At 45.7% G+C, this 23200-nt stretch overlaps 2 protein-coding genes across 5 annotated transcripts; one reads left to right on the top strand and one right to left on the bottom strand.

The window, feature by feature from the left end:
- The first annotated feature begins 466 nt into the window (after positions 1-466).
- cxxc5b (CXXC finger protein 5b) lies at positions 467-3188 on the top strand. 2 transcript variants are annotated; one of them, XM_037461947.2, is made up of 2 exons: positions 467-690; positions 1575-3188. In XM_037461947.2, exon 2 carries the CDS (start codon positions 1797-1799, stop codon positions 2682-2684), a length of 888 nt encoding a protein of 295 aa, XP_037317844.1. In that variant the 5' UTR covers positions 467-690; positions 1575-1796; the 3' UTR covers positions 2685-3188. The 2 variants fall into 2 exon arrangements, with proteins under 2 accessions (XP_037317844.1, XP_037317845.1); XM_037461948.2 differs by lacking the exon at positions 467-690 and adding an exon at positions 743-871.
- A 7058-nt stretch (positions 3189-10246) lies between these two features.
- Positions 10247-17994, bottom strand: zgc:92242 (uncharacterized protein LOC436899 homolog). 3 transcript variants are annotated; one of them, XM_037462460.2, is made up of 6 exons: positions 17972-17994; positions 15136-15565; positions 12622-12739; positions 12022-12127; positions 11706-11931; positions 10247-11016 (listed from the first exon to the last, which is right to left on the bottom strand). In XM_037462460.2, the coding sequence occupies exons 2-6, from the start codon at positions 15302-15304 to the stop codon at positions 10868-10870; spliced, it is 768 nt and encodes a 255-aa protein (XP_037318357.1). In that variant the 5' UTR covers positions 15305-15565; positions 17972-17994; the 3' UTR covers positions 10247-10867. The 3 variants fall into 3 exon arrangements, with proteins under 3 accessions (XP_037318357.1, XP_037318355.1, XP_062416729.1); XM_037462458.2 differs by lacking the exon at positions 17972-17994 and adding an exon at positions 17376-17580; XM_062560745.1 differs by lacking the exon at positions 17972-17994 and adding an exon at positions 17376-17612 and having other exon boundaries at positions 10878-11016; positions 11624-11931.
- Between the last annotated feature and the right edge of the window lie 5206 nt (positions 17995-23200).

Genomic DNA, 23200 nt, shown 5'->3' with positions numbered 1-23200 from the left:
ACTCGCTGAGGTTTACTATAAGCTGAGGATGAACGACAGGACAGGTGTTTCTTTTAAAGCAGTGAATTATACATTACAGACGTGTGAGAGAGTACTTCTCTGTCCCCATCTCAACACAGACATGCTTTCACAAACTGAACACGACTTACTATTGAATCGATGTGGTTTTAGGCCTTAAAGACATGTATTTATTTAGATGTATCTTTATTATCCATTACGATAATATCCGGCTTGCTAATGTCATGTCCGGATTGAAGTATAAAAAAATGTGTATAACTATTAATCGTTCTTAGTGTTGCTGTTTGACATGTAGTTAACCCCCATTCATTACATTGTATCACGGAATAAAGATGACAAATGTCCCACGTGTGTATTGGACGAGTGGGGACCGATGCATATTAAAGCTGGGTTTAATCCCCCCCACCCCCCCCCCCTCCCTCCCGTCCCCTCCCCATGTCCTCCCACGGCTATCGTGGGGTCGCTCTGACCACGTCGGTCTCGGCTGCAGAGTCCACTTCGCATTTTGAGCGACGCCCCCAAATTCCGTGCAGAGTGTTTGCAGACCCTCCGGGACGGAGAGGTGGAGGAGGAATCGGCAGCTCCGCCGTCCATATACGCTACAATCGGCACGCCATTAGTTCATGACTTCATCATATGTTTGACAGGGGAGTTCGGGTCGCGATTCGGAAGGTAAGGGGACCCGCTTGGGCGATACTTCCTGTTGATTTCCCCCCCGTTCGGGGTTTTGTCGCCTTTTCTTTTTTTTTTTCTTCCTCTTCGTTCTTTTTCCGCTGCGCGCCGCGCCGTGTCGCAGCGGCCACTCGGACTGTGGTCAGCCCGTCGTGGCGTCGGTCGAGCCCCGTCTTCTTAGGTAACCCTTCGCCGCGGCCGAGCAATCGATCGGGCCCCTCGATCGACCCGCCGAGAGGCTTCAACGCCGTTGACGCGGAACAACAGATATGTCCCCGTGGTTTAAATCGCTGGGTGTCGATTTGGTACAAACGTGGACATGGAATATAGCCCTGGTCTTTTTTTATCCACAGCAACCGCATCGTTGCGCACCTCGCTCACTCGTCGTCGATACCAGACAAAAGACAGCCTGTTTTTCTGCCGGTCCTCTCCTTAGTCTCTCTCCGTTGAGCTTAAGCTTTGGCTGGCACACATAACAGCAGTCGTCAAAATGTATTTGAAAAGCGCGCTCCACATTTGACCTGCGCATATGCGCATATCTTTGCATATTGTTGTCGCTCTGTTATTGATTGCATTGATATACCGTGAAATTCTTAAAGGGATACTGCCTCCTGTATGCGGAAATCACGGGCAAGCCATGCACTGTGTCGGATACATGGCCCCGTTTGTCTCTATTTGAGCAGTTTGTTTCTAAAAAAAACAACATTATGCGTACACGTTGTTTTTCTCTTAAATTACAGATTCTCCACTTTGATTCTTTGACGGTGTTTAGTTGCTCCTGCCGACAAATATCCTCCGGTCACATTCTCCTCTATTTACTCTCTTTCTGTATTCGTCCCTCCAACATTTCTATTCTTAACCTTCCTCTCTTCATCCGTTTCTAGCTCTCCAGGACTCTGAGGCTGCTGCAGAGAATGGGAATAGGGACACAGGCCAAGGCTTGCCATTTTGGCTGAAGTAACAGCAGGACGGTTGTCAACCCCGCATCGGCTTCAATCCCTTACTCCCTCACCTCTCTCTCTCTCTCTCTCTCACACGCACACACACACACACACACACACACTCTCTCTCACACAAGGACAGACACCCCACACACAGCCACTGCTATGTCCACTGCCGTAGACATCGCTGGCCCTTCCTCCCCAGATCAGGCCCACAGCAGCGCTAAAATCCCCAACGAGCCACTGAGACCCAGCCTTAAGCGCTCCAACCACCCCTACAGCCTCTCTCATTACATCTCCACCCCTTCCCCGGCTGTGGACGTCAAAGGCCTGATCCAGCCCTCCCCGGCACAGCAGCGGGCCGCACAGCCTGCGCACGCTAAGCCCCGCAGGGCCCCCTCCTGGCCCGACATGTGGGAGTCGCCCAGCGGGCTCCACCTGGCCCACGCCGCCGAGCTACTGATGCGCGCCGGGCTGCTGGCCCTGACCCCCGCCACCACAGAGCAGGCCGGCCTAGGTGCACAGAGCAGCCAGCCGGCGAGAAGGGAGGCCATAGAGGCAAAGGGGGACGGGGAGGGAGGTGCATCGGGACCCGAGGAGGAGGAGGAGGACTCCTCTGGATGTGGCACCGACTTCCAACCCTTCCTGGGGGCCTGGTTCCCGTTCAGCCCCACTCTCTTCCCCCTGGCGGGCTTTCAGATGGGGGCGGGCCACTGGAGGAGCGCGGCGGCCATGGGAGCCGAGGGCATCGAGGGGCTAGTGGCCGAGGGCTACTCCCCCGGCTCTCTGGGCGGCAGCAGCGGCGGCAGGAGGAAGAGGAAGCGGTGCGGGGAGTGCGTACCGTGCCGGCGTCAGACAAACTGCGAACAGTGCAGCAGCTGCCGCAATCGCAAGAGGGGACACCAGATCTGTAAATACAGGAAGTGCGAGGAGCTGAAGAGGAAGCCGGGAGGTCCGGGGTTTGAGAGCAGAGTGTCTGGGTTTGATCTAAGGGCATCCGACTTTACTTTGGGCATGGCACAGGAGAGAAGCAACGGCGCCTTGGATGGATAGTAACGTATGTGGTGGCAGCATTTGTCAGAGGATCCCGGTTGGATGATTGTTGAGGAGCTGCAGCCGATAGAAACTCACAGGACACCACGTTAACACGCACGGACTGTGGTCAAGAGGTCTTCGGATCTCGTGTTGAACGAGGAGCTGCAGCTCCGTATGAGAATGTCCATACTCGTTTCCCATCCTTTCTTTTGACAATCAGTGAATTGGAGAGGAGAGAAAGAAGGATACTAATGTGTGTCAATATTCAGATGACGACAAAAATGCTGTAAATAGACTGTAAATATCCGGAAAACATTATGTCTTTTTTTACATCCCTTTCCAGTTTGGATGTATTGTGTTTCAACTTTAAAAAAGGAGCCAAATGTTTTGTTTCCGTTGTTCTGACGTCACTGCATCAGTAAGAAATGAATGAGTTCAGCCGAGGCTAAATTATTTCATGTGCAACTTGTACTGTATAGCTCTGTTTGCCCTTTTGAAATAAAAGAAATTGGCCATGTGTAATTGTCTACAGGCGTGGTTTATACTACTGTGTGTGTGTGTGTGTGTGTGTGTGTGTGTGTGTGTGTGTGTGTGTGTGTGTGTGTGTGTGTGTGTGTGTGTGTGTATTTAATTGGGTGTATGTGTCTGTTAGCCTCTGTGTTCCTGGTTGTACACATGCACACGTGTGTTTGTATGTATGTATGTGTGTGTGTGTGTGTGTGTGTGTGAGGTTGTGTGGATTATGAGTCACCTAATGGTGTGGCTGAGAGCCTTATCGCAACCCCACAGACACGCACACACAGACGCACCTACACGGTGCCTTGGCAAGTCCGGTGCATGCGCTGGAACACACCAAACCTGACACGCACACGCAACAACAAACACTCTCTCCTCTATTCACAAACTCACACAATTTCCCTTTTTATTCACAAGTGTAGATCACATGTAGACACACACGCTACCACGCTATAAAGAAAATACACCGGCAGCTGCACTGAGGCTACAGGCTGGGTTTTTGCTTGTTGCCGTAACGATGGCTGATGTGATAAGACCTTCTTCCTCGGCGCCACACTCCAGGGGACCGCAGGGAAGACGTAACCATGGCAACGGCCGGCCCGAGGTGTCACGCTATAATTGGGCCACGGCTGCACTTCCTGTGTGCCTTCAGTCAGGGGGATCGCAGAGGGACCGCGCGCGCGTGTGTGTGTGTGTGTGTGTGTGTGCGCGCATCTGTGGGGGTTGAATATACGTGTGCGTCTTTGTGCGTCTGTGTGTGTGTGTGTGTGTGTGTTCGTCAGGCAGGGAGAGAGAGAAGCACAGCACGCCAGCCAACACAGGACACTGCCAACTCATGGAGAAAAGCAGCGAGCTCCAGCATCATGCGAACGCTCCCACTGAATGAGGAACACAGTCTTTTAGTCAAAGTCCACAGTCTAGTGTTTCCTCATCTCAGACAAAGGGGGAATTTCAAATTCTTGGATCTTCAGCTTTTTTTTTCTCCTTCTCTCTTTCCCCTCACTCCCCCTCTCTCTTCGGTGCCTTTCTAGTGATTTGGAGCTTAATCCCCCCCCCTCCCTGTTCTCGTCACGCATGCACACACACACACACACGCACACACGCTAACACACACAGACACACACACCGGAAATCTGTGTCACCCGCTGCCCAGCAGGTCCAGTGACTCCCTGAACGCCTGCAGTCTGGCTCCACTGGCCTGCAAGATGGCAGGAGAGAAAGGGAGGAGGAGGGGGGCAGAAGGAGGGATTGAACGGAGGACAGAGAAGAGGAGGGTTGGGGGTTGGGGGGGGGGGGGGGGGGAGTGTGTTGGGGGGGGGGCTTTGAGAGGGAGAGTTGTGGGAGTGGGGGTGGAGGAGAAGGAGGAGGAGGAGGAGGAGGGGGGCCGAAAGCGGATCTAGGGAGAGGTAGAAGGGAGGTGGGGGAGAAAAGAGACGTGATGAAGGGCAGAGAGGGAGAAGGGAGGAGAGGGGAGGGGGAGGGAAAGGGGGGGTGAAAAACTAGGAAAGATGAAAAGCAGGCCACAGGGGGAGAGAAAAAGAGAGAGAGAGATACGCAGGGAGGAGGACGGGGAGACGGACAGCAGGGGATGAAGATAGCGTGGGCCAGACAAAGAGGGAAGGAGAGGCGAGAGGGAGAGCGGCGGCGGAGGCCGAACCAAAACGCAGTGAGACCGAGACGCAGGGAGGCGAGAGGTTAATGACGGTTGCATTGTCCAGATAGCCAGTGTGTGCCGTCACAGACCCCTGTGGAGCTTACATATGTTAGCACCAGCGGCCCTGCCCACTCCGGAGGGAAAAAGAAAAGGGCTTCTCCTCTCACACACACTGCAGTGGAACAACCTGCCAGCCCAAAAGCAACCTGCGCTGGAGCTGGGCGGACCCACACTCATGAGCCAGACCTGTGATATTTTGGCCACTGCGTCTGCTTGGAGACACTGTGTCTCATTGTGAATTTTTTTTCTTCTCTTTTCTCTCCTCTCCTCCCCAGTGTTAGAAACAGGGTAACAGCTTTGCAGGATCTGCATCTTTCTGAGATCATTCCTCATTACGCCCTCTGTGATGCATTTGAGTTACCTTTTGTCCACGTGGGAAACATTTTACTCCCAAGCGGTCATACAATGGTTTCTTACATCCTTGAAAAGCTCCGGCTCATCTGCCCTCAGGTTATATTTTGGTGACACTAGGGGTCAAAGGGGACTCTTGACCTTTGACCCCTTAAAGCTGTTAAAGCTGGTTTCGGAATAGACTTGCCACCGAACCATCTACTTCTGGTTTGGGCTCATGCTAGCTATGAAAAACAAGCATAAGGACTATTCATTTGGTTTATTTTGTAACTTACTTGTAGTTTCAGGCCAGAAAGTAAAAAGGATTTTTTCTATCGATCCAAACCCAAACGTAGAAAGAGAACAGATTTAGCTCTCTAAACACTGATATACTGAACCTCAGGCGAGTTCACGCAGTGCTTTTTCCGAGGTAACGTGTACCGAAGATCCTGTTAATCTTTAGCCTGCTGCTGATTTTTTAAAAAGGCCCAGTGGTTCCAGGAAGGCAAAGCGCGGTGATAACGTCTGCCTGCAGTGGTGTTTCATAACAGCTTCTTTTCATGCCGCCTCATGATGTGGAATTGATTGTTACTGTGAGTATTGAGCTACGAAATGCTTGCAATATTTAATTACCATCATTCCAACCTTTACCACATCAAGACCTGAGCAGCAATGTCGGTTACATGGGGTACTTGACTTTGGTTTGTGTAAGTGTTCAAGTGAATCATTAGTGAATAAAATATATGATAATCAATGGTATTGAACTGAAGCACTGACCAACCATTTGACAAAAATGGAATTGATTTGCTTCATAAACTCAAATAATGCAGGCTATTGAGAAAAGTATTTTCCAATATCTATATTATATAAAATAAATCCCAATTTAGCTACAGATTCAAAACGTCTTCAAATGGGATCTGCCCAATCCCACCTCAGTGAATAACTGTGTTGTTTAAAGCAAACATGCTAGCATCGCTATCTGTCCTGCTAACATCGGTGTGCTAACATGCTAATGTACTGTTGCTTGGCAGGTATGTATTGTGTGTATTCTCTGGTAGGTTGGCGTGTTAACATGCTAACATTGGCCTCACAGCTGAGGCAGATGGGACTGTCATTTGTTTCGCATGTGTTTGCTGTTCATGTTGGAGACAGACTGTCATCCATAGAGCCACATCGTTAGCAGGGCTAAGAGGAGTTTCTTGATGGACTTAAGACTGGGCTGTACTTTTAAGTTTACCATTTAACTCAGTGGTCCTCAAACTAAGGCCGGCGGGCCGGATACGGCCCGCCTCCACATTTGGCCCGGCCCCCTGAACAATACCAGAGGGGCATTATGATTTTTTTTTTCAGTCTGGCCACGCAAATCCTAGACTAGCCCCTGTGAAATAGAACGGAATAATGGGGAAAAGGTTGATTCAGAATGCAGGTATTTAACCTGCAGTGGTCAAACCATTATTTGTTTGTTCAATGCTCTCATCTGTCAAGAGGCGGTGGCGGTTATTATTTATTTCATTTTTTTCTGTAAAGATCCCTGAGAAGATTATTTGGTTATTATTTATTTCATTAAGTGATATTATTCATTTTCCTGACTTCTGTGAAGATCCTGGATTATTAATATTTGGTTATATGTGGCTTTCTGGAAAACAATAAATGTTTACATTTAGGCACCCACTGCAATCGTCACACTTTTTCTGACCCCGGCCCCCTCCAGAGAAGGGAAAAGTTATCTGGCCCCCACAGGAACAAGTTTGGGGACCCCTGATTTAACTTAACGTTTCTCTTCCAAAGCGACTACAAAAAGAATCAAGAAAGTACAATTTCTTCAAGAAAGCAAAACTACAAAAGTGCTATAAGTGCCATCGTAAGTGCTATTAAATCAGGAATCAGTAATCAAGAAACATTAATTGCCATAATATGTCAGACATACAAGGGATTTGGCTTGGCAGAGTGCTAAAAAGTCCAGGTATAGTTTATTAGAGGTGCGCTTTTAGGTTTCGGTCTTTCTGTACAATTACATATTGTAATTATGAGAATAAACACGTTTAGACAGTTATTTTAAACTGCAATAAAGTGTCTATCCATTAGTTTGTATGCATTTTTTTTGGTTTTGGTCTGGTTAAAGGGGGACTTCCCAAATTTTATGACCAAAGCCCGGAAACATTTACATGTCTTCAGTGTCTCTACGGGGGAGTTGAGTTCAGCCTGAGGCAAGGGGTTTAAAGGAGTTTGAAAAATCAATGTGTTTTATTCTGGGAAAAGGAGTCAATGTTTTTGGAGCTTGATCCAAAAATATTTACTAGTTTGATTTAGACTATTTCTCTTTCAATTCCTGTGGAATCTATTTGTTGCAAGAACTTACTTTATGCCAAATACCTTTTAAGTCTATGCGTTTTTGGTTAAGATTAGCGTTGGTTATTTTTACTTTTTCGTGTAAAACATTAAATATTACATATTTTCATAATGATGTTTAGTACTTTTCTGTAGAATCAGACAGGGAGCTATGACATGCGTCATGTTGAGATATGAAATAAGCTGTTTATTTTGTAACTCTTTAATATTTACTGGACATTCACTAAATGCTTGCATTAACAATTCAACGGCAATCATCAAAAGGTTCACCTCGTTTCAGCCTTGTGTGCATCAATACCTTAATGTTACGAATAAAAGAAGAAGACCACTGCAGCTAAAGTACCAAATCTAATGACATCACTGCCGAGGTGTTATTACTCACTAAGTAGCGAGCTGTACCCACTGATCTCCTGACTCACTATTCCTCTTCACAATGACTTCATTCACAAAATGAGATAAAACGCGCTTTAATGGCCTCGGACGCAAGATATCAAATCCTTGTTTGGATCTTTGCAGCTTACTCTCATGCGGGCAAACATCATAAAAAAAAGGAAAAGAGCGGAACTGCGCAAACAGAACTCCTCCTCGTGTCCTAACTTCACCTCCAGACTCTTAACACCTACAGCAAATAGAAACGCCACCGGTCAGCGCCTCTCGCTTTCTTGTGGGACAAAGATGACCCGACTCCTACAATGCTCGGCTGGGAAACCCAACACTGTCCTCCTATTTATAGCGGGGCCTTTCACACTGTGCATGACTGCTCGTGTCGAGTCACATGATTCAACAAATATGGGAGGACACACACACACACACACACACACACACACACACAGTCATGCTCACGTACGCTCTTCGCCCACGCACGGAAGCGCGTCCACGTGGGCTGGAGATGGTGAGGGAATGAGAAGTTGTATTGAGTGGGCTCTGACGTGTTGCTTCCCGTGACCTGGCTCCCATTGGCTCCGTCTCGCTCGGAACCACATGCTAATCAGCTCTGTGCTCTCTCTGTTTGATCTCCGCCGGGCTGCTTTCTGACGCATCTCACTGAATAGACAATCATTGTGTAAGTGACCGCCATCGGCCGCTCCTCTGTGTCCTCCGCTATCAGCCGCCCCCCCCCCCCGTTCCCCCTCCCCCATATAACCCTATAACCACACGAACAGACGTGGCTGTGTTAAATGAAAATAAAAGCACAACGAAAATAGAAAATCACATCCAAGCGAGTTTCTCAATCACGTTCATTTGGTGTTTTACATCAGGGGGATTCCCAACACAAATATTCAAAAAAGTCAAAGTGACACTTTAGTGTAGTGGGGAATTAGTGACCAAGTAATGGAAATGTGACCCAATAGTTAGTTAGTAACTTCAGATCAAACTCTCACTCTAACCTCAAAGATAAACCACGCCTCACATGGTATCACGTGTCCTTCCAAAAAAAGGATTTACTATTTTTCTTGCATCTAAACTCTTGTGCAGGCTGTAGATTTTTCAAGGGATACTTTCCCCATTCTTTTAGGTCTGCACTAGAATAAAATAAGAGGCATTGACTAGTGGTTAATGGTAGTAGTGGTAACTCAGAAAGACTCTTCACTTCCTTGCTGGTTGATCAGCACAGGAGCTCTTTGTGCACGCAGTCCCTTCATATCTATCCGTCTGTCACAATACAGGTCAGTCCTCCAAAACATGTTCGTTTCCAACGGCTGGAAAGTGTGATTTTTTTTCCCTCAGCCAAATTTACCACATGACCATGACCACCGGACCTGCCCCCTGACTCCGTCCAACTGGTCATGTGTTTCACTGAAAGGCCCCGAAACAAGAAACAGATGTAACAGATAACCCAAAATTAAATATGAAGCGTGACAGAAAACATTCTCATGACAGTTTCAACTTACTTTGTGTCCAGAGCTATCAACGCACCAAGTGTGGTGTCTCTTGTTTTCGTTGAAATGAAGATGATTTAAGTTGTTATTGTATGATTTGTTATCAATATGGATTTTCAGTCACACGATGGCGGTTGATGCAGCTGATAGCTCCGGAGAAGTCAGTGGAACTTGTGATGAGAATTTTGTCTCAAACTGTGATTTCCCACGCCAGGTATTAATTAACCTTCAAGGTCAATGAACATGAATAACTTCATAAATAAAGCTTGTCTTAATCGGTCAAATTACTTCTGGGTCCACAAGTATCACAGCACGTTGAGAGTCTACAGCCATGCGTTGAGCTAAATGACAATGCTAAAGCATTTATGTGTCATTTTTACCACGTTAACCAAGTTGGAATGCTATTATTTACTCATTAGCCCTGAAGAGTTCATCCCTGGAACCCATCCAATCATAGCTGAGATACTTCAGCCCATACCAAAGTGGAAATGATAGAGTGAAGAAGAGCCCTCAATATGAAAGCAACAATCAAAGCATTAACCTTATTGTTATTGTTAAAGTACAGAATTTGCTTTCCAAATACTACACTAATTCCCCATAACCTTAGTGGACCATAGTAATAGTAATTACGCCATTAATTCCTGTTCATGCATTCAGTTAAAAATAAGACACTGGACGTGTAGAAAACTGACAATTAAAGGGCTGTATCAAGTGTCAGGAGGCATTTGTGCGTGTGTGTGTGTGTGTGTGTGTGTGCATGTTCATAGGTGAACATAAGGGATAGCAAACTGTTTTGGCAAACCAGTCAGTTTATTATTTATCATGAATTCAGTCCTTTTATTTAACTCCCCCCAAATGCATATAGATTAGTCACATGGACTATTTAAAACAGTGTAGCCTTTAAAGTTTTTGAACAGCACAGTAGCATAGGATTTATTTTATTCAAACACATGTTTCCGTTTCCAATAACCTTGCTTAAACGTCCTCAATAGAAAAAAAACCTTTGATACTCATTTATCAAGTGCGGCAGTGTGTTTCCTCCTGTATTCAACAGTCTGTCAGGGTTTGTGTCTCCAGACATCTCTCCGTGTCTGCCTGTCAATCACACAAACCATTTGGACTCGGCAACATCAAAGCTTCTTGGTTTTTCTTTATCAGGTCGAAATAGCGTTCAAGTATTTCTCTCACCCTACCCCCCCCCCCCCCCGCTCCCCCCTGCTCCCCCCTTAGACGTTTGTCTGTGGGTCGGTGTGCCGTGGCCTCACATAGTGTCTCTCAGGTCACCGCTTCCGGCTCAAGTGAAGATCCGTTTCTCTGTGCGGCCTCGGGGCCGGTCCATCGGTCATGCTGAGCCGGGTAATTTTCGCACGAGTTTGTCTCGGCGTCGCCGCATTGCGGGCCCGGACGCACCTTCAGTCTGATTGGATCACGAGTGCGCTGCTTCTCTGCAGGTGAGCGGGTTTGGTGGGTACAGGAGGCTTGGTGCAGGCGGGTGGGCTGTGAGCGTCATCCGCAAACTGCTTCTTGAGCTGCGCCACGCGGCCTCCCTGCTGCGACTTCTCTGAGGAGGGGAGAGGGAGGCAGGGTGAGTAGGCAAGATTTATTCCCCTCTGAGCTCATATTGCAATAACGTACTCTGTCGAGCATTAATGTCCTTTCTGTCACACCTCTACACTTCCCAATCCCCCTGTTCTATGTGGCTGTGAAAAGTGGCTGTCTCGTTAATACAATAGAACAGTAACGGACTCCTTCGCAAAGCTTTGCAAGGCGTGTTTCAGAGAAGCCTAGGCTTTATTTAACTCTGAAGAACCCATAAATAGAGAGGCAAGGCTTTTATTGGAGCAAGCAGTGTTGGTAAGAAAGAAAGAGAATTTACTCAAGTATTGCACTTATGGATAATTCTGAGGTAAACTGTACCTGTGTATTTGCATATTTTGCTATAGACGCTTTAGTAATAATAGTCCAATAACAAAATGTTTATTTTAACACTGTACTATTGTTGGTGTACATTATATTTAGTACCTAATATTTGAGCTTGTTCCATTGCTAACAGTTTTCTTAGCATTTCTATTGATATGGAGCTACTTTAGCTCAGTACTTTAGCTGTTGAAATGTTTGGGCAATGGCGCATCTTTACAACGTAGCTACTACTCCCTTTCCACACATACCTGACTAGAATCTGTTAAGGAGTAAATCCTAGCCTCAGAACCCACTGCTCCGGTTTCTCTCCCCCCTCTCTTGTCGTGTTACCTCTGTCCTGTGGGCCTGCCCTCTCTGCGTCTGACAGCTGGGCCTCAGGCGGCGGCCGGTTGCCATGGCTACTAACACGGGGCCCGCGTAGAGGAGTCCAGTCGCCGCGGGTGTCCGAGCTGCCGCCTGATTCGCTGCCGCTGTCCTCGGCGGGGTCCTTCGGGTCGTCCTCGGCGCTGCAGGAGTCCTCCTCGGACCAGTTGTCGTGCGGGGAGGAGGGGGCCTCCTGAATGCACGCGGGACACAATTTGATGGTGAGACTAGGACACGCGGCTCGTGTTACTTCAAACCCCTTCACACAAACACGTGCACTCACGAGAACATCTGCGAGCGGAAGCTCTTCTTTTAAGGTGAGCTGCGTGCTCTCTCTTGCTGGCAGCAAGTCCACCGCCTGGACGCCTTGGACATGGTCACTGTGGACGCTGGAAAGAAAGAAAGAAGACCGATTTTAGTCCCCCGGACAGCCGACCTAACCTTTCAATCAATCCCTCCCCTCCCCCCCAGTTAGTCATATGGCAAATAACTTCAATAATCCAATTAGGACAAGGCTTGCTGACCGACGCTCTTTAGTTATCAAAGTCAATCATTATGTCATTTTTTTCAAGGAAGTATAGGCTTGATCACGGGGGTTGTTCTCATGTGTTGGTTTAGAAACAAGACAAACAAAAGGAAGGCCCTCAAGGAAGAAACGTGTGCAAATTACAATGTGACAAACACGAGTTTTGCGTTTGATTCGAAGTCTGCATGTTGCTGCTTGAAGGAAATACAATACTATCATTTTTTACACTCACACTTTTAATTAATACAACTACTGCTGCAGAAAAAACCTCTGGTTTGCTTTTACAATAAACAGCAAAAAAAAAGACAACTAAATGAGTCAATCTTTTTAAAGTTCGCTTGGGTTTTTTGTGCCTACCTGTTGTTCATGAGGCTCTGGAGGAGTTTGGAGGACCTGAACTCGTCCACCTCTCCGATCACAATGACGCTCACGTCTCCGTCCCGACCCAGCAGCCACCTCACATGTTTGTTGTCGGCTGCAAGAGAAAGAAACATTTTATTTTTCTTAAATGGTTAAGCTATCTGACTCTTGGTAAGATTCCGTTTGAGGAGTTGTTATTCCTGCTTTTAACCAGAAGGGGGTGCTGTCTGACCGGCATAGAGCTAGAGACACATCAGCAATGGGCTCTGCTAATCCACTTTGGTCCTCTCCTTTTTATCCCCTCACTCCCTTTTATTTCTTTCAATTTAATTAAATGATCACTAAAAAACATCATTCCTTAATTGTATATTGGTTAGATATGCTCAAACAATTTAGAATCAGGAAAGGGAAATAGTTAATTGCAGTTTAACAGATTAAAAAAAATAAACCAATTTTTTCATTCTATTGTTTCACTCTCTCTTGATATTCTTTGTGAACTTATGTGAAAATTAAATTCATTGAGTTTTTTTGTGTTATCTTTAAATCCAAAAAAAATCCCACATTTTTAACACAACAAAGAGGTATTCCATTACATCAACACCCACATTGTGTGCTTTGTTGTCATCTCCTCTCACTGTCAACACAGTAGGCAGAAATAACCTCCCAACCCCCAAAGTGAATTCCATGTCACCTGATCAAAATGGTAAAAACACCTGCCATGACATCACTGATCGGGGTGTGGCTTGGAAGTTCAAATCGTCAGAGAGCTGTACACCAGCACTTTTCAGCCAATAGCATATCTATGCTGATTTGCCCTTTAAGACACACAGTAGGCCACAGATGCTGTAGGAGTCCATGGACCCGATCAACTCCTAACAGTGAACCGACCACACAGAGTTCTAAGAAACCAGCTAACAAAGGCCGCTTTGTTTTCGCTCCAATATTTGAAGGAATGACTCGTGTTTCCCTGCAGTGACGCAGCGCATAAGGGGACATTGTGTGGACGTCTTGGTCTGATGTCACCTGACCAAAGACCATCTCTCACACCAATCGTGGTCTGTCTGTCCTATCACACCTTCATGTTCAGACAAGACGCAGAGGCCATTTCCAGGGCACAAGTCAGGCGTCTGTCTAAACCAAATCTTGTTTAATAGCTATGTAATGATTGTCAGCGGCGCGGCCGACAAACACTGAAAGAAGACTAACTGGATTGTATGTTGTGTAACACAAACCACACAGACAACACACACTCTCCGGTGACATGGCACAGATTGAGTCAACAAAGACGGTAACGTAATATGCAATTTAAAGCCCGCTGACGCCCCAAACCACAGGGCTTGTTCAATCTTTCGGGCCATTGGAACAATTGGACAGGCGGGGATAGAGTGGATGTCTGTCAGACAGACGGACACACGCAGACACATTGTGCATGCACGGAGGCGATGGGGCCTCAGTGAGTCAGAGAGACACCTTAACCGGAGGGGGGTTTGTAGAAGGAGTGAGACCGGAACAGTAGAGCCAAGGGACCTGTGGACCGGATCACTTGGTGTGTAATTTAAACACATTACCGGATTGGTAACAAGAGAGGGTGTTACTACACGGATTCTGTATCGCGTGCCCCTCGGACAAGATTTCTGCTCATGAATTAGTTGTGATTAGTAGGTCTTGAAAGTCTCTTGTAACATTATATTAGTTATAATAAATGGCAGTGTGTTTTTTAGCGATTTATAGATAGAAATAGTAATAATTTAAAAAAAGTAATAGTGATTAATTGTAGGTTTGACTTGTTTTTGATTTTTGTGTGAGGTATTTAGGATTTAACTGCGTTAATGTTCAGAAAAGTGTTCTCATTAGGGCGATATCAACTGAAAGAAGAAATCGGTTGATCGGCCATGTTTCTACAGGTGCCCAGAAAGGACAAACCAAACGCTGGTTCTAGAGAGTGCCTTTTGCTTTTTTAGGTACCCGAAGGCCTCCGTGGTTGTCCGACGCGCTCTGAAGAGAGGATTAAGCGGACGGGTATCTAGTTGGTTGAATTCTCAAACTGCTCAGATCACTCTCCTTTTCTTTCCAGGACGTATGAGGCAACAGCCAGTTCCTTAGCTTAGCTTAGCTTAGCGAAAAGACTGGCCTCTAGGATAAAGCTATCATTTCCAAACAATTGCTTCAAAGGGGACAGATGTCCCGTTTTATCTTAATGATTATGTTGAAGGAACGTCCCATTGGGGGTCATCCTTATTAGACTGTAGTCTGTAATATTCATTACTGACGGATTAGTTGTGACCTGTTTTGCTGCAAGGAAACAAGACCATATCAGAGAAGCTACGGGCTTTAATCTCCTGTCAGGGTCATGCATACTGCTCGGTAAACTAAGGACCACATATCCCAGAAACCCTGAGCCTTCCAGCTGCCCCATCACCACTTTATTGTTACTCATACTATGGTGTAATGGAATGAGATGTACGTTTCCTCTTTGTACTTCAGTAGAACGAGGCCAGTGTTGCACTCTACCTTTCTTGGGCCTTTTGCTGGGTTCTCCTTCTTCCCTCTCCTCGCGCTCCGTCCAGCGGCGTACCTGCTCCTCTCTCATCTTTAGGAAGAGGATCCTCTTCTGCTCCTCGCTGAGGGCCTCCAGCACCTCGGGCTCCACCCACATGTCCTCCAGGATCTTAGCCAGCATCTCGCTTCCTTGTCGGCTGTCAGGCACGGCGGTCAGCCCCCTCCGTCCCTCCGCCTGGCGGCTTGAGTTTCAGCGCGGGGTACGATCGCTCCTTTTTCCTGCCCCAGAGTCAGGTTCCCTTCTCTTTGAAGGAAGCGGGATCGGGTGCTGGTGAGAATGTGCAGGTCACGGTTGTGTCCTTTGCCAAGTCCTCTTCCTCTGGGCTGGCCTCTCTGTAAGTGAAGGCTGAGTGTGTCCCGATTGACTGATTGCTAAAGGTTGCTGTTGTGGTTTTCACACAGAGAGGGAGAGAGAGAGAGAGGGGGGGGGGGGGGGAGAGAGATTAAATCTACAGTATTGTTTAGTTCCACCCCATTCATTCCTGTTCTAGCTGGCACAAAAGTCCTGAAGCAAATAAGCTCCGATACCAAATGCACTGTGTGTGTGTCCATGTAGTGTTTACTCTGCATACAGTTGACAGAGAGAATATTTCTGCTTTCAAATACTGAAATGCAAACAGGGGCAGGTTCAGTATATCAACACACACACACATTAACACACACACGCACATACACTACTGCTATCTGGGGTTAACAGACACAGATAGAGAGCAAAAAAACACAAAAGTATATATATACACCAGCCTCTAACTTCTCTCCCACACCCACACTGCTCTGTCTTCTTTTAGCAACTTATCCATACTTAATGTAATAGTCTGTTTAGCGAGTCGGAACTCGGTTGGTTAACTCCTCATGAGAGAAACAATCCCTGAGAACAACATTCACTTTAAACCGTGTGTAAACACGCAGCACCAGTCGCCTCCACCCTGTTCACACTTTTGAAAGATGTGAGACAGACAAGCAGCCAATAGGATCTGCGTGTGTGACAGCAGCTCACCAGTCTGCACTCAGCGCCGTCCAGCGTTATGGTTTATCAAGAGAGGCAGAAACATCAGCCTTTTGGGTTGGTGTTTGAGGTGTGGCAGAAGTTGAACTATGGCCTCCTATTAAACCGTAAGCACTCATACTTTGGTTTGAGCCCAAACTGAGTAAAACCTTTTAGGGTAAAACCCTATTTTCTTCCTCTAACTGGATGCAAAAATGTGATTTCTCTAACGCTCTTACCCAACCAATGAAACTCCAGCCAAACTCTGATCTCGCTCTACTTTCAATCCACTTATTTCTCCACATACTGTCAACAACAACGTGGGATGAAAATGCTGCGGCTCATGCAGCTGATGACCCTCCATTCAGCGGCAGGAGCAACAACAGGGAGGCCTGCGGTGAATTGACAAGGAGGGATGTCACAATGCACAGACATCTTAAATGTCAGATTACTCTAGGAACCAGTCTCTATGCATTCATTAACTCTGTCCAGCACTTCTCAAGTCTCTTTCAGCTGTAGTTTCCCCCCCCCCCCCCCCCGATGGGGCTTTTGTGGCTCTCTTGTTCATTGTCTGCGGGGCGTGTTTTCATTCATTCCACCACAATGTAGGAGCTGTGAGGCCATTTAGAAAACTCTGTGTTGAAAATGCAGTACACAGAGACTAGAGCTGACTTGAAGGTACACCAAAGTCCACAAAGACACACAAATTGGTTGGTTTAAAAAAAGAAAAGAGGAGAAGGAAGGATCCTTTTATGCCTGCACAACAGCTCCTCCTATTAACCGTACCTCGGAACAAAGGCCTGGCAGCACGGCACCAATGTTGTGCCAAACTATTGTCAGACAATAACATCCCACACAGGGATACAGCCATCACAAAATGAGAATCAACATCCACATGTGTTATTCAGAACATAAAAAGGGATCCAGGTCTGGCTCTGGGCCCCAGGACTCGCTTCTGCATGCGGAGCGAAAGGAAATAAAAGAAAGAGGGGCAGAGAGAGGAGAGGAGAGGAGAGGAAAGGCGTGTGAGCGGCATACTGAGAGAAAAGTTTGAAAAGTCTCTCAGTCTGAGAAAACACTGGCCGTTTTCACAGCAACGGAGAAGAGACGTGCAAGATGAATGAGCCCAGACGGGCCAGGAATGGCAATCACAACACAAGAGAGAGAGAGAGAGAGAGAGAGAGAGAGAGAGAGAGAGTGGACTCACTCAGTGGCTGCCAGCCGGCTGCATCTTCCGGTGCGGCTCTGAGCTCCGGCGCCTCTGAGAGCGGCGTGACGAGTGTCTGATGTGTGTGTGTGAGTGTGTGTGTGTGTGTGTGTGGGATCGGTCGTCAGCAGCAGTGGTATGCAGGCTGAGCTCTGCTCTGCTGCATTTGTACTGAAAAGGAGTGGGCCGGAGTGACATCACTGCAATTATCTCCTCCTTCCTCCCTTACTGTATTTTCTTAACTCCCCCGAATTCATGTGATGCTGTGAGGAAATACATATTACACAAGAAAAAAGGCTTTCTCACCTTTAAACTATATTCATTGCAATCACTGATTCATTGGTATTATTGATTCATGTTTCTAATCCCCCCCCTCCCTCTTGTTTTTTTAGCTTCGATCGGGACGAGGAATTTAATTTCCCCTGACAGGCTTTGTAATCTCTCCACACGTAGCGGGAGAGGAAGTAAGATTTATTATTAGTCTCTTTCTGTTTTAAGTGAGTCTGCATAGTTGTGTGTCGTCCCCCCCCTCTACTGTTTTTCTCTCACCAGGAAGCCCTGCTGGCTTTGTATGAAACAATGAAAAACAACCTCACATGTGCGGGAAGGAATCTGGATATTTAGCCCACAGGATCCTTTTGGTTTTCGTTTCCCGTCTGCAGGTTGTTGACACACTTGTCACCCAGCAGCACATGGTTTCTGTGTCGGACGGGGCCGGCCGATTGGTGTGAATGTCACCCACGTGCCTGTGAGCAATAATGGCTAATGATGTCAAGTGTTATCAATTGATGCGTAGATGATTAACCCCACCAGGCCTGTCTGGGTGTGTCGCGACACGGTCACCTTTACGGTAAGTGGTCGGTAAAGCACCTTCGCAATTGGCCAACATTTGGTGTATTTTTTTTATTATTTGCTTTATTTTGGTTCAATAAGAGACCGAGGTGGACGTTTCCGTAACAGGATAATGTTAATAATGTTAAATGTCAAAAGGTAACACAAGAGTACGACAAGGAAAGAAGGGTCTTGCTTTGATTCATTTGTAATTTATGAAGACTTTTATGATGGTTTCCAAGAAATTGGAACTAATTCCCAGGAGAAATTGATTTACAAATAAATGAACAATACTTAATTAACACTTGTTAACACAACTTTCACGCTTTATAATTACTAGCAAACCTACTAGTAATTGTTTGGGAAATAGCAGACCAGTGAAACTGCACATTGCCAAGTTATAAAGTCAACAAACTGAGTCAGTAATGTCTGTTTATAAAGCTAACATTAGTCATAGGCGGCCGGTGAAGGACTAAAGCTGACTGGTGATAGGAGATTCCTGAGCAAATGAATTACCAAAAGAGTAAAAATACACACTCTATATGCTATGAGCATTCGATTTTTTTAAAGGAATTTTCACACCATAACATGCTAATTGCCACTTTATCCTGGTGTCGAATTGCAGATGAAGCTTGATTTTTTTTTTGTTAGCAATAAAACTCAATTTGAAATGTGTGAACGAGGTGAGTATGGATGTAATACTTTATTTTTAAAATGTAACTTTTGCTGTGAAATGCCAACTAACAAAGGAATGATTACGTGAACATTAAAGGTCAGTCGGAGGGAAATCTCTGTGATACCATCAGTTCACTGAGATTTTCCACAAACGCCCACAACACGTGGCTTTATGCTAAATCAAACCGGCCTTGTCGGATCTTCACCAAAACCGGTGTTTCAGTGAAACCAGACACCCATTTGTTTGTCCTTCCATTTGGGTCTGGTTTCGGGGCAGAAAGCTCAAGGTCTACTCACACAGACAAATAAATACAAACAGCTCGGCTCTAAAAGACCTTTCGGTTGGTTTCATTGACTCTGTTCGATAATAGCGTTCTTATGATGTCCTTTTATCTTTATCTTAACGATAAAAGGACATCAGCAAAATAATCCTTTCCTCCTCTTTCCTTCTATGGTTAGGATTAGATCTGCAAGGGGAAAACCACAGGAGCCATATTTCAGTACGAGTTTTGACCTGTTTCCGATCAGAACAGGTAAGCTCAGTTGGGCTGAATCATTTAGGTCAAGTGGCCTTTTGTGCACATAATGGAAGGCTTCAAATTTGGCCGCACCTTCTACCCAGGCTATCAGCAGGAATTATTAGTTCCAGGAAGTCATTTTGACACAGGGTAAATAGCCTGTGTGTTACTGTCTTACCTTTATATTCCCTTAGTGTTGTGCAAATTTGGAAAGTCCCGGCAGCTATCAAGGAATTCTTACTCACTGTTACTGTATCTGAATGCTATTGCATGTTAACGCCATTAAGTAAAATGGTTGAATACAAAATAATAATAACCTCAAGTTCACTGTCCATCTTGGCAAAAAATATGATTTGACAATTGTTAGTATATTTGTTTGTTCATTATCACATATGTTTCATTCTAGAAGTAATATACACAACACATATTATATAATCAGATATTTTTAAACACAACATATTGAATTATTGAACACATTTTTTGTATTAATAACTAATGTTAAATATAGTTTTAAGCAGTCTATTGCTGCATAGTTAATATGCTACCAAACTGGTCAACAATAATAGAAACAAGCAAATTTTAGTCATATATGCTATTTTTATGAACAAGCAACTTAACCCAAATAATAAAGTGTGCACTCGGCATCTCTTTCCAGCTGCCTCCAGGCTGTTGTGCACGAGCTAAGCGCCTGTTGTTGAAGTCACTGACAATGCACTTATGCAGCCAAGCACATGTTGGTTTTGTGTCATTTAGAGGGAAAATGTGTGCATCTTAGCAGTGAGTCACTTTAACAAAGTTGTTAAAAATGCCAAATATATAGTTTTAAATATTTAAAATTTGTTTTGTATGTGCTGTTTGAAAAAAAAGGGTTAGTTGCCAGGGTAGTCTGAAAAGTTACTGAATCTAGCAACAAAGTTGCTAAGTTGGCAACACCTAAGTGTCTGTGGAGCAGAGTGCACATGCGGTCACGGTGTAACAGTCCATGCAGAGCACCCTCTGCTGGAGCAAGGAGAGGTTATCTACTAGGACCCCTGGGCTCATGGAGGAGAAAAAATTAGTATAAATAAATAAATAAATGTATGAATTAATACCTGAATAAATAAATACATTTGAAGATAAAGGCTGAAATAAATATCGAAATAAGTAAATGAATGTAACCATAAATAAAGAAAAGTTGATAATAAAACAGGTCATAAACAAATATATACCATATATTTATTTCTACATTTCTGTTCTCCTACATTTCCACATCTATTTATGTGTGTGTCTGTATGCTAATGAGGTGGGAGGTCCTAACCTCTGTCTGAAGCAGGATTGGTCAGAGGAGTGTGATCGCTCCTGGTCTACTATTTCTGCTCTACGTTGTCGTTATTGTACCGTCTTCCGTCATGCACCAACCGCCAAGTCAAATTCCATGTATGTCTAACATATATGGCAATAAACGATTCCTGATTCCTGATTGTTCAGGAATAACGAATGTCACCAGGGGGACATTGTGGTTTAATTATTGGTTATATTTCAGCATGGTTTTGGTTTTATGTATGGCATGTTTTTATAACATTTTAGCATGTTTTGTTTTTATAACATTTTAGCATGTTTTGTTTTTATAACATTTTAGCATGTTTTGTTTTATTACATTTTAGCATGTTTTGTTTTTATAACATTTTAGCATGTTTTGTTTTTATAACATTTTAGCATGGTTTGTTTTATTACATTTTTACTTATAAAACCAATGTTTAGTCAACTACATGCACCTGGAGGGACTAATCAACTACAGAGCCCTGGCCAACCATATTTCACTAGGAGAAAGGACCTCCCCTCTCCAATCACCCCAGCTGCTATAAGGACACCAAGCACGGCATGAGACCTGGTAGAGAGACCACGAGCAGAGAGGCCACGGGAAGGAGAAGCCACAGGAAGGAGAAGCCACAGTGGAGTGAAGCAGTGGAGGACGACGACAAGGCAGCGGACGAGCAGGCAGGGTGCATACAAGGACGAGACGGATTGGGCACCTCACTGGCAACCGGAAACTCAGAGAAAGGGCCGGACGGATCAGCGGCTGGTTGAATTTTAAACCTTGTTTTTAGCGCTTTGTTCCAGCTGGACTTTTTACAATTGTAGTTATTTATGGACTTTTAGTTATAATAAAATCCTCCTTTTAAACCACGTTTTTAAGTCTTGTAACCCATGCTGTTCTTCCTTCGATGAACAAAGAACCGGTTTTTATGGAGACCTAGACTCCGCAACTAGGTGGCGTTGCTGGTACCCTTTTTATAAATTTATCTTATTTTTTTATTAGATTTTAAGTCCCCCGCCTCACCGGGCTGACAAGGGAACTTTTCTGGCAGTTGCTGGCAGGATCGGATTGGAGAACAGCTGTGGTGATTTAAGACATAAAGTCTTCGAAGAGGATGATGCCTGTGTTTCCTGGTGCCCCGTGGCTGCCAAAATTTAAAGGGCCAGGTGAAGATTTAAAATATAGTGATTGGAAGGAACAGATTCAAGGACTGTTAAGTTCCCAAGAATTAACAGAGGCTGGGAAGGCAGCTATTGTGTTGGGAGCCTTAGCAGGAGAGGCTAAACGCCAGGTCAGTGTCCTTGAAGACAGTGAGCGAGACCAGGGTAGGAAGATTTTTCTCCATCTAGACTCTCTCTATGGCGATAGAACCCCAACCCCGGTTTTAAGATCACAGTTCTTCAGTTGTAAACAGAAACCTGGAGAGACTGTACCCTCATTCATATTACGGTTGAGAGAGCTGTTTTGCATGTTGCGGCGGCATGATCCAAGCAACGCCCCCTCTGACACGGTGCTACGAGACCAGTTGTTGCTTGGGCTAAACGAAGGCCCAATGACTCAGGCGCTGAAGGTGTATGCGCGCCGTAACCCAGACGAAGACTTTGCTGCACTACGGCAAGAGGCACTACTGCTGGCCTCAGAACACGGATACACACAGCCGGAGGTAACATGCTTTTCTGTGAACAACTCTCATGCCTCCCCTGCTTTGTTACAGAAGGAAAGTTGGAGAGACTCGCTGAAGCGAGAGATCATGGAAGATGTGAAATCCCAGATGCAAGGACTCGCCCAAGAATTAATGAAGGAAATTAGACCACTCCTTCAACCAGTCAATGCTCCCCCACCGCCCCTGACACAACATAGGGAGCGGTCGCGACCAGCGTCCAGTGTTAATGACTGGGATGGACAAGGTAGGCCGATCTGTCGCCAATGTAGACAAGCGGGACATATAGCCAGGTATTGTAGGAGGCCTGCAGCTTCCCAGGCGGCTTTAAACTAGTCGTCCCTGCTGCTGAGGTCCAAGGGGCAGGGGTTGCTGATGCACTACACGACTCAAGGGCCACGGAAGCCTTTATTGGGCAATGTCCAACTATAGGAGTAACGATTGAAGGGGTTGTGTTGCAAGGACTGTTGGATACGGGGTCTCAGGTTACATTAATGCAGCAGAGTTTATTTGAGCAGCATTTTTCCAAAGCTAAGCTTGGGAAGACCCCTGTAGTTTTCCAGTTAAGGGCAGCCAATGGCCTGGAGATCCCATACACTAGCTACGCAGTGTTTGATCTAGAAGTGGAAGGCATCAAAATACCTGGACGAGGAGTCGTGATTATTAAAGATAGACACTGCACCCACCCGCTCCTCATAGGTATGAATGTTGTGACTGCCTGCTGGGAAACACTTTTTAAACAGCCTGGAAGGCCTGTTTCCACCCCACAGCAGCTGAAGAACCAGAGAGTTTGGCGGGATGCTTTTGCTACCTGTCGACGTATCAAGGCCACCATGACAGAAGA

Source organism: Pungitius pungitius, chromosome 2 (genome assembly GCF_949316345.1).
Source record: "Pungitius pungitius chromosome 2, fPunPun2.1, whole genome shotgun sequence".
In the NCBI taxonomy this organism is placed as follows: Eukaryota; Metazoa; Chordata; class Actinopteri; order Perciformes; family Gasterosteidae; genus Pungitius; species Pungitius pungitius.
Note: the sequence above shows the minus strand (reverse complement) of the source record. Positions and strands in the feature narration are given on the sequence as shown.